The following is a 12213-nucleotide window of genomic DNA, read 5'->3' as shown; positions in this document are numbered from 1 at the left end:
TCAAAAAAAAAAAAAAAATCCCACATGCATACTACCCTTTAGGGCTAAGCCCCGGGTGTTTCAAATGTCTGGCTCCTCCTCTGGCATACGCCACAGTGAATGTTATGCAATACAGCTAGATGAGTCCACGGATGTGGCTGGCCTGGCGCATCTTCTCGTATATGTGCGCTACATTCATGAAGGAACCATCAAGGAGGACATGCTGTTCTGTAAACCGCTGGAACAAAGGACAACTGCCGCAGATATTTTTCAAAAGCTGGACACATTCATGAACACACATGGACTCGTGTGGGACAGATGTGTTGGCATCTGTACTGATGGCGCACGGGCCATGACTGGGAGACACGGAGGTGTGGTTTCGCGTGTGCAAGCAGTCGCGCCAGATGTCTCCTGGGTACACTGCAGCATCCACCGAGAGGCTCTTGCTGCAAAGGGAATACCTGTCCGTTTGAAACATGTTTTGGACACGAGTGTAAAAATGGTTAACTTTGTGAAAGCCAGGCCGCTGAACTCCCGCTTATTTGCTGCGTTGTGCAATGAGATGGGCAGCGAGCATGAGACATTATTACTCCACACAGAGGTTCGCTGGCTATCTAGAGGGAAAGTGCTGACCCGTTTCTTTGAGTTGAGGGATGAACTTAAAGTTTTCTTCAGTAACCATCCCTTTGAGCTGTCTGAACATTTGCATGATGAAGAGTACCTTACCTGCCTGGCTTATCTGTGTGATATATTTTCTCGTCTGAACGAGCTCAATCTCGGATTACAAGGCGTTTCTGCAACTATATTCAATGTTCAAGATAAAGTTGAGGCCATGATAAAGAAGTTAAACCTTTGGAAGAACTGCTTGGATACAAACAACACTGAAGTCTTTCCTGTGCTGCATGATTTTCTGTGCTCTAATGATCTCACACTATCTAAAAGTGTAAAGCGCGAATGTAACGTGCACCTTGAGGAGCTGGCGGTGCAGTTACGCCGATACTTCCCAGAGACGGACGGCTCAAATGATTGGATACGTCACCCGTTCACCGCCGTGCCTACTTCGTTATCACCGTCTGACCAGGAGAGCCTAATTGAAATCGCCACAGATGGATCTCTAAAAGTTGAACACGCTCAAAAGAACCTGGCGGATTTCTGGATAGGGCTGCGCACTGAACAGCCCGCGCTGGCTAAGCGCGCTGTCAAGACTCTGATGCCTTTCGCCACCACATACTTATGCGAAAAGGGATTTTCTGCTTTAACAAACATGAAAACAAAATACAGAGCAAGACTTTGTGTGGAAAACGATTTAAGACTCAGCCTTTCCCAAATTGAGCCAAACATTGAAGAGCTGTGTGCCTCTGCTCAAGCACATCTATCACATTAAATAAAGTTCTGTTTAATGAAAGTTCATGGCCTTTATGCTCTCGACAAAAAAGTGAATTCTAATAAATCCTTTGATACACTGCTAGTATTAAGTAGTAAAGTTTGTTATTAAAACTCTGTCATTACTAAAAAATATTGATAAATTCATTTGGTGGTGAGAAATAATCGACTGTGCAGTATTTATCTTTATGCATGCGATATTGCAATGTATTTATAGACACTAATTAAGAGTCGTTCGTAGTAGGGGGTATGCGGCTGAGGGTGACATGTCTCAAGGGGTACGTGGCTGGAAAAAGTTTGGGAAGCACTGCTCTATGGCAATCAGTTCACCGTTGTCACAGTTTCAAACCCTCTGACCTACATCCTCACCTCAGCAAAACTCGATGCAACCAGCTACAGGTGGTTGGCGGCCCTCTCTACATTCAATTTCAGACTCCAGTATCGTTCTGGAAAACAAAATGGAGATGCCGATGGACTCTCGCGTCGTCCTCATGGCAAGCTACCTGATGACCTTACATCTCAAAAAGAGAGTTCGCAAAATAACATCTGTCAGATCCAGACAATATTGACTCAGTCCATCAGGATGTTGTTCATGCTATCTGTGAGAAACAGTTTGTTTATCATTCAACCACCTCTGAAGCTTTGGGTGATGATGCAGGTATATCCCTTGTCAAAAGTCTTGCCATTTCTGAAGATGCTGTACCTGACAGTTTTGAGCACGAAGAGACGTTGGGAGGCCTATAAGTCATTCCCAAACTCTCACAGGCAGATCTCAGAGACAGCCAGAGATCTGATCGGTGCATCAGACATATTATCACCCAGATGGAGAGTGGGAAGAAACCCCCTCCCACATTGAGGAAAGAACTTCCAGACGTAGTCCTATTGCTGAGAGAGTTGAACAGGTTCGAGCTGTGCAATGACATTCTCTACAGAACACGCCATGAAGGTGGTAGTAAACATTATCAGTTGGTCTTACCTGAAGACCTGCGAGAGTCTGTGTTGACAAGCCTACATGACAACATGGGTCATATGGGAATAGAGTGCACACTCGATCTGGTCAGAGCAAGGTTCTATTGGCCGAGAATGTCCTCAGATGTGGAGAAAAAGATAAAGACCTACCACAGGTGTGTGCGCAGGAAAACGTTACCTGAGAAGGCTGCACCTTTGGTGAATATCAAGACCCCTTGAGTTAGTCTGCATGGATTTCCTATCCATTGAACCAGACAGCAGTAATGTGAAAGATGTTCTTGTCATCACAGATCATTTTACTAAATATGCAGTCGCTATCCCAACATCGAACCAAAAAGCTCAGACTGTCGCAAAGTGTCTGTGGGACCATTTCATAGTACACTATGGCATTCCTGAAAAATTATACAGCGATCAAGGGCCTGATTTTGAGTCTCAGCTGATCAAGGGGCTGTGTGAAGTAATAGGCGTACAGAAGATTCGGACTACGCCGTACCACCCCAGGGGCAACCCGGTGGAGCGTTTTAACCGAACACTCTTAAGTATGCTTGGAACTCTGGAGAACAAAGACAAGTCACGTTGGAAGGATTTTGTAAAGCCTTTAGTTCATGCATACAACTGTACCAAGAACGAGGTGACTGGATTCACACCGTATGAGCTGATGTTTGGGCGTCAGCCACGGTTGCCTGTCGACTTAGCATTTGGTTTACCTGTGAGAGAACAATGAAAAAAGTTACACTTCCAATATGTTAAGGACCTCAAATTCCATCTCGAGGAGAGCTATAAAATAGCTACACGGAGTGCTGCAAAGGTAGCCGAAAGGAACAAAACCAGATTTGACAAACATGTGACCACATCTACCTTGGAAATTGGGGACCGAGTGCTGGTCAGGAACCATAGCTGGACTGGCCATCGGGCATACCGGGCATTTGCCCAGTGGGCCGCTGGCGATTTTTTGTTTTTATGGGCCGATGGATTTTTTGTTTTTTTTTCAGGGTATATATAATGAAAGGTGTTGGATTGGCCAATTGGTCATGATCGACTCTGGGCTGGACCAATTACAGCCGAGGAGGCCGGATGCACCCGCCCCCTTGTTTAGCAATCACGTGATTTTCGCACATTGCATGCCGGGAACTCGTGGCAAAACAATCCAAGTACCGCATCAAATGCAAGCATTTGCAGCACCGCAAAACATTCATTCTCCGGTTTCAATACCTTCTTGTTTTTTCTTTGCCGCACAAAAAAGGAATGTACAAAACAAAAGGAGAACAATGCCGGTCCGTACAAAGACAGACTTGACGAAAAGACAAAGAAAAGATACGAGGAAAAAATCAAAGGAGTGAAAGGGTCAGACCCTTACGAGCACACAGAGTGGACCAAAGACGTTAGCGTGCTGCCCAACTTTCACCACGCTCATATTTAGAATTATACGGTTCTTGGAGTGAGTGCATACACTCATGAAGTTTAGTAACTTCAGGTCACTGCAACAAGCCCAGGTACAGTTTACCGACGGATGGGTGCAGGACCTTGAAATGCACCGTGTAGAACGAAAGACCATCGTACGAACAAAGGTAAGTTTACCAGTCTCACAAATCGTCGTCATAAATACACATTCGTTAACCGTTTATTAATATAACCTTTGAGCTCAACCGTAATTAATTAGCAGTGGAAATAATTTCTGGTAGCATTACAGAAATGTAGCAGTGACAATAATATTGTATGCTGTAATCGTACTGGACAATTAGTGATACAAAACAACTGTTTTATCCTGTGAATAAAAGTATATGTTTTTGTCAATGTACCATGGTAACAACAGAAGCGAAACGCAATATTGTGTCAGGACAATTCACTATTTATGCACAATAAATAAAGGAGCATAGCGCGATAATTTCTGTTCAGCGCCAGACTTGCTTGTAACCTATATCACCAATTATGTTAAGAAAAATGACGTATTAACTACTACAAAACTCTGACCTTTGTGGGAATGCTTGGAGCAGACTAACATGTGAGCTGGAGTGTTCTGAGACGTTATATTTGGCATATCCAGACCATCCGTCGGCTCTTACTTCGGAAACATGGCTTAAAAAAATTTCTCTTCAAGGACGTAATCCGATAAAAAAAAAAAAAGATCTCTTTACCCGTCGGCTTCCCGTGGCTGTCATGCGACCGGCTATTGCAGTTAATAATACAACAGCTTCTTGCCATTTTTTGGGTTTCTTATTATCGCTGTGTAACTGAGCTCAATTGAAAGCCTGCGTGCGCTAGTACCTCTTGCCACAAGTTCCCAGAATCCTTTGCGGTTTTACCCCTGAATGACGTCACATTTTCAATCTTTATCCTGGTGGGCCGGTCTCTAGTCAAAATGCCCGGGCCGATTTTTTGTCCCAGTCCAGCCTTGTCAGGAACATATGCATTCGAGGGAAGCACAAACTCGCCGATAAATGGGAGCAGACCGTCTACGTGGTGGTGAAACGAGCTGGAGACCTCCCCGTCTACACCGTTATACCAGAGGGCGGGGATGGCCCCTTACGCACCCTACACAGAGACCTCTTACTCCCTTGTGGGTTCCTCTCTGCAGCCAAGGAAGTGAAACCTGAAGAACCAAAACCAAAGAAAAGGCCCAGAACTCAACAGACCACTCACAAAGACAATGAAAGAGCAGATCACCCTGATACTGTTTCAATCCACTGGTTTGCAGATAGATCAGTGCCAAATGACTCGGCGTACATTGTCAAGCGAGATGTTCTGCTGACTCATAAATCAAGTCTTGGTCAAGATAATGTGACTGCAGATCAAGACAAGTTGGCTGGTAATACTCCAGCTTGTGCAGACACCATATCCGATGTTGTTCCAGCCAGTCATGCTGACCACAACCAACCTTATGACAATCAGATCACAAGTTATAGAGAAGCCTCATATGAAGAAGACTTACCTGAAACGGAAAGAGACTTACCTGGAAATGATGAATCTGAAAAGGAAAAAGACTTACCTTCTACGGATTGCCCTGACATGAGGGATGAACAAATTCTACTTCCCCCAGACATGTTAGGGAGTGATGAGGAAGGAGGGGACTTGATATTTGACAGAGAAACAGTAAACAAGGAGAGAGATGAACAAACAAGCAAAGAAATTCCTGTCCGACGATCTGAAAGAAGTTGCCAGCCACCAAAAAGGCTAGACTACCCTGAATTGGGAAATCCCCTTGTCACTGTGGTCAAATCATTATTTCAGGGCTTAACCACAGCTTTCATTGAATCTTTAAATGCTAAAGCGGAATTATTGTTCTTAGATGATGCAGTTCGCAGTAGGCATGCAAAGGGACTTGCATGAATTCAAGAGGGGAGGGTGTAACCCAGGGGAGGGTGTAACCCAGTTCCTAAAGGCTACTCAAGTATTGTGAAACCGCTGAACGATCTAACGTCCGGTGTAAACGTCCGGTGGCAGTGTAAACGCTGGAGAGAGCTCTTACATGGTATTTTACACCGGGCTTCCCTTCAACTTCATGGCAAAAGATCAGTTAAGGCATCAATGGAGTTACCACTTCGATACTCAACGATCAGATTTTTGAAAAATTCGGAGTTTGGAGTCTACAACTGGGACGGCTCTAAAGGTACCATACTGCTTCAAAAAGTCAAGAACCTCTTCATCATCCGATGAATTGAGTATACCACTAACAATTACTGCATTGGGGACTTTGATACCTGAGCTCAATACAAAATCCATCTTGTGGCAATAGCAAAAGATGTTTAAATGAAAATACACACTTTAAGGAGGTTTCACTGCTGATATTCATGCACCAAAGAGCTCCTGGCTGGCTCGCCACTTTTGTAGCACGTGGAGTTATATAAAGTACCAATGGATAATTACCAAGGTAATAAGTAATTTGGGCTAGCATCAGAAGATTAAGAACGACTCTTAGAGCTCTGGTACACGAATGGCAGAGAAACCAGACAAACACAGTTGTGTGGCTTCAAAAGTACTTTAGTGATGTTAAGCCTTGTAAAATAAATTTGTAAACAACACAGTATTTCAACAGGTTTTAACAGAATGTCAAGTATAAAAATTTCCCCCAAAGTAGCAAAAAAAATAGAATAAAATAAAATTGTGCACAAGTAAAAGAATTAGTCTTTTTTTAAGTCCAAATGGTACCGGTGGGGCCCATGACAAACGGGTGTATTCCAATAGAATTCGTCCGACAAGGAGTGTGTGTGTGATTGTCTGTCCTACCGTAGTACTTGTACAGTAGAGGATTGTAGTCCATCAATGTGCAAATGAGTGTGCATGTATATGTATATCGTCTCCTAGGATCTTGGGTTGGCTCGCCATTCAGTGAACAGTGGAACACTCTGGGTTCTGGAATCGCTGACCTGGTCTTTGGATTCGTCCCATATAAAAACCTGATCGCCGTCGAGTGGATGCTCAGCGTTTACGTGAAGCCACAGCTCAGTAAACCTTCCGGTTTCGCTCTGCCCGATAACAAAGTTTTAGTCCGCCTGCTCTGTTCGGCTTTACGATCAAGAGAGTGAAAACTTGGGAGCTGGTACTAAGGAGGGACAAGAGCTGCCTAGAGCGTCACCGATTGGCTGACATGCGAGGAGTGGAGTAAAACAATAGGCTCTCATCAGAGCTCATCAACCCTCTGAGAAAACTTAACCCTTGTTTGACCAGAGCATATCATATATAATCTGCGTCCCATCTACACTCAACAAAAATATAAACGCAACACCTTTGTTACTGCTCCCATTCCCCATGGGATGGACGTAGAGACCTAAAATTCATTCCAGATACACAATATAACCATCCCTCCCAAACAGTGGTCACAAATCAGTCCAAATGTGTGGTAGTGGGCACATCTGCTATATTGAGATAATCCATCCCACCTCACAGGTGTGCCACATCAGGATGCTGATCTGACATAATGAGTAGTGCACAGGTGTACCTCAGACTGCCCACAACAAAAGGCCACCCTGGAATGTGCAGTTTTGTCTCACAGCAAAATGCCACAGATGCCACAAGCAATGAGGGAGCGTGCAATTGGCATGCTGACAGCAGGAATGTCAACCAGATCTGTCGCCCGTGCATTGAATGTTCATTTCTCAACCATAAGCCGTCTCCACAGGCGTTTCAGAGAATATGGCAGCACATCCAACCGGCCTAACAACCGCAGACCTCGTGTAACCACACCAGCCCAGGACCTCCACATCCAGCAGGTTCACCTCCAAGATCGTCTGAGACCAGCCACCCAGACAGCTGCTGGAACAATTGGTTTGCACAACCAAACAATTTCTGCACAAACTGTCAGAAACCGTCTCAGGGACGCTCAACTGCATGCCCGTCGTCCTCATCGGGGTCTTGACCTGACTCCAGCTCGTCGCCGTAACAGACTTGTGTGGGCAAATGCTCACATTCTATGGCGTCTGGCACGTTGGAGAGGTGTGCGCTTCACGGATGAATCATGGTTCACATTGTTCAGGGCAGATGGCAGCTGAGAATGTCCCAGTTCTTGCATGGCCAGCATACTCACCGGACATGTCACCCATTGAGCATGTTCGGGATGTGCTTGACCGGCGTATACGACAGCGTGTACCAGTTCCCACGAATATCCAACAACCTCGCGCAGCCATTGAAGTGGAGTGGACCAACATTCCACAGGCCACAATTGACAATCTGATAGACTCCATGCGACGATGTGTTGCACTGCATGAGGCAAATGGTGGTCACACCAGATACTGACCGGTTCTGGGTCCCCAGACCCCCAATAGCGCAAAAAACTGCACATTCCAGGGTGGCCTTTTGTTGTGGGCAGTCTGAGGTACACCTGTGCACTACTCATGATGTCAGATCAGCATTCTGATGTGGCACACCTGTGAGGTGGGATGGATTATCTCAATATAGCAGATGTGCCCACTACCACACATTTGGACTGATTTGTGACCACTGTTTGGGAGGGATGGTTATATTGTGTATCTGGAATGAATTTTAGGTCTCTACGTCCATCCCATGGGGAATGGGAGCAGTAACAAAGGTGTTGCGTTTATATTTTTGTTGAGTGTATGTTTAAATAAATATTTTGATCTCGTTTCACTTTCATTAAACAAGGACAGTAAGAACAGAAACAATGAACATTAAATGTTTTGCTTTTTCTTCTCTTTTGTTTGAGATGATTTTAGGAACTGGGTTACATTAAGCTGCTGAAATTGCCCACTCAAAGCTCTGAGCTCAACCGTATTGAAAGTTTGTTTTAAAAGCCAGATCAGTGCCAAGAAATCAACAATTTTAAATGAGCTCTACCAGTTCTGCCAGGCCCTGGTAGAGTTTAAATATTGAGACAAATATATAGCAAGAAGTATGACAACCACTTGGATCTAATGACTTCTAAAACCACCCCGGCAAGATGTGAGTTATTGAGGGAGATTTAACCAAAAAATAGTGGGGGTATATAATTATTTGATCTCGTCTGTATACCTTTGACCCTTTGTAGAACTTGTGCACCAATTCTTGTTTAGTGAAGTCATTAAATGCTTAAATGCTTTGCAAAGTGGAAAAAGTTCAAGGAAATCATTAAAAGCTCAAATTACCATGACATTCATATCTACACTCTGTTATGGTTCCCAAATCTGCACTTTGGTTGCCCAATCATTTACACTAATAATGCTCTACATAATGATTGTTAGGGAAATTGCTCTGCAAGCACAGGAGGAATTTAAGTATGTTTATTATTACCTGTAGTGATTTTTAATCATAACTTGTAACCTAGGGGTTTATGTGGGGAAACAGTAAATAATTCTAATAAATAATTATTGCAATGCTAAGAAAAAATGCATGGTCTGATGTAAACATCTTTTGCACACTCTTGGTATATAGCATTAATTTATTAAAGATGTTGTGTTCCCTTCTCTGCATTTGACTTCTTATAGACCTCGAATGACAAAAAGGAAGTCAGGACATCTTACAGCTCATCGGTCTTCTTGGCACACGACACAAGGTTGCAGCACACAACCTGCCGGCCAGCAGATATGACATCGTATTTGGCAGCAGGAACAATGAAGCCACGATATGCTCCCTACTCACTGTTAGTTTTTTTTTCCTTGTTCTTTTTTTTTAATGTCTTGCTGTGCCCAATCTAGGTAATAGACACACAGCATTACTCATCTTCTCTAATTCTTAAACACAAAAAGCTACAAATAAAATATAACATAGCATGTTGCTATATTGTATTTGGGTTGACAAAATAATTAAATAATAATAATGAAAAAAGAATTAGAAGTGAGCTTGCTTAACAAAAGGAATGAAATAAAACTTTATTTGATGAAAATATAGGAAAATAAATAAGTCACAGTCATGAAAATTGTGGGTTATCTTGTTGCAATAATACAAAATTATATTTTGGTGGTGATATTTTGCAAATGCCTGCTTTAAAAAAGTGTTGCGTAGTTTCTGTAGGAAGCCAGGCAGATGTTTTAGGAAAAGTAATATGTTTTTTTTTACTTTTCTTCAACATTTTCTTTTCTTTTTTCCTGCAGTTGTAAAATGTAACATAATTGCTATATTTTTAAGAAAACATTAGGGAAAGATGATATCATGTGAGGTGAAATCATACAGTATGACTGTCAGCCTCTACTACACCCTGCTCATTTTGCTCAAGTACAGTACTTAAGTGATTTTACATTTTGAAATGCAGTCATTTGTGTAGGTTATGTAGAGTTTTTTTCTTTGTTGTTTTCCCCAAGGTTTTTACTTGTGGTAATGTGTCTGGATCACAACATTTTGGTCAGTTCAATGTAATTATCTTTTCCACAGTGAAGAAGCCTGCAGGGTGAAGGGGGAGGTGGAGGTGCAAAAGGAACAGGAGGAGAAGAATGAGAATAACAACCATGAGCAGGAGAGAGAAGAAGAAGAGGTGCAGCCAACTCTGCAGAAAGAGAGGAGGCCGACAGAAAGCAGACAGACTCCAAGAGATGATGAACAGGAGGAAGAGGTGGACTTCACACATGAAGTGAAGGAAGACCTCCACCACATAAGGGTGTGGCGACACAGGGATGACAAGAATGAGGCGAGGGAGGACAATGAAGAAGAAAGAACACTGCAAAACAAGGTTTGCTTTGTACAGATTGTAAGGAAATCTATGGATTCACACACACACACACACACACACACACACACACACACACACACACACACACACACACATGTATATATATTATATATAGAGAGAATTAATTAAAAATATATTTATTATATATTACATATAAAATATATTTAAAATAGATATATTTAAATTTACTTAGGTAACTGTCCTTTTTGCACAATAAGATCAATGTAGAGCAATCTTGAGAATAAGATCATACTTTCATGTAAGATTTGCAAAATGCTACCTCAGAAAATGTCAGGAGGTTTGTGAGTCTATCAATAAAGGCAGACTGAAGATCCATTTTCAATAAAACACTGTTGACATAGATGTCATGCAGCAAGCACACAGGTTCCAAATCAACTAGAATTACACTCTTCTGGAAACAATTTTGAAATTTTATATTTGGCTATGTCATTTATAATCCATCGTGTGCACATAAAAACAATGAATCTCATGAAATCTTCATGAGATAATAACATCAAGGACAAACTAACTTCAGTTTTGCCTCCATGATTCAATCTCTCACACAATTTGTCAAATGTGTCCAACAGTTTCACATGTTAAGAAGTTGGGATTTAGGCATTTCATTTTGTTATTCAGACATCTACAAAGCAGCTATGTCAGTACTTTACTGACATAGCTCCAGAAAAATGTCCTGTTTCCCCTAGTGTTTCATAAAAAGTGTTTCATGAAGTACACGCAAGCTTTTTAAACAACTCCAATTTCATAGAATTTGGCTCCAGATCTGAAGCAATAAAGTGAAAGAATGCTGCTTTGGCTTAGAGGGTGTCAAAATGAAGCACCAATGATGTAAGGCGCTGTGGAAATTCCAGTTTTTATCACCAGCAGTGGGCTAGGTATTCATTAGGCTTTTGCCACCAACTAATGCAGTTTGAGCGAACAGTGAAAACAAGTTTTAAAAGTTTCACACTTTAAAATTGGGCGATATTGGGGAAAAGTGTCAAAATTATGCATCAACACCCAGCCCCGCCAACATTTGAAAGGGGTGCACTCTAAAAGTACCAAACGCCAGCTACACTTTCAGAGAGGTATATTGTTGTACCATTAATCCTACGACAGCTTATGTCTGGAGTGTTATTGTTTAAGATGCTGTCATTGTGTCTTTGATGGGGGGTAGTTATTTGTTACAATTGTGGTTTGTGCTTTATGGAAACAAACCTTGATCCTCTTAGGAAATTTTTCTGCCATAATGTACAAAGGCTGCGATACCAAAACTAGCAACATCTGGTTTTATTTTACTTTTCCCCACCCAAGGGTGAAGTGGATACTAATGTGCCTTAAAGAAATAAGAAAGCTTATTAATTTAAATCATCTTAAACTCGAAAAAAAAAACAATGCAAATATGTGCTTTATACTGCTTTGAGGCATATATTTACCTTGCCTTCAGTGTATACAAATTAAGGACAGAAAGTACTTTTACTGCACATCTGTCTATCAAATACAAATGTTCTGTTTTTCTTTTTTTTTTCCTAGCGACTGACAGACAGCAGAGACCAGTGGAGCGAGCTGGAAAACAGAAGCTCTGCCATTTCTCTCTGCAACAGCAGTGAAGGCGAAGAGTCATTAAACTGCTACGGTCCCATGAGTCCAACATTCAAGGTAACTTGTAAAACCGAGGGTGATCTGTAGGACTTCTTTTGGTATTTACTGGGTCTCCATAATCATATGGTGTCTAGTGTAAACCTCCTTACAGAAAAGGTAACATCTACTATGCTCCGGTACAAAATTTGATG

At 42.2% G+C, this 12213-nt stretch overlaps 1 protein-coding gene across 2 annotated transcripts in view; it reads left to right on the top strand.

The window, feature by feature from the left end:
- Positions 1-12213, top strand: part of lsp1b (lymphocyte specific protein 1 b) — a 65116-nt gene that overhangs the window by 18674 nt on the left and 34229 nt on the right. For both annotated transcript variants that reach the window (XM_080884530.1, XM_080884529.1), the window contains exons 4-6: positions 9246-9400; positions 10129-10423; positions 11954-12079. In XM_080884530.1, the coding sequence (XP_080740656.1) occupies positions 9246-9400; positions 10129-10423; positions 11954-12079 (576 nt within the window). The remainder of the gene's footprint in view (positions 1-9245; positions 9401-10128; positions 10424-11953; positions 12080-12213) is intronic.

The sequence above is a fragment of the Rhamphochromis sp. 'chilingali' genome (assembly GCF_963969265.1).
Source record: "Rhamphochromis sp. 'chilingali' genome assembly, chromosome: 6".
Taxonomy (NCBI): domain Eukaryota; kingdom Metazoa; phylum Chordata; class Actinopteri; order Cichliformes; family Cichlidae; genus Rhamphochromis; species Rhamphochromis sp. 'chilingali'.
This window is presented reverse-complemented; position numbering and strand designations above follow the sequence as displayed.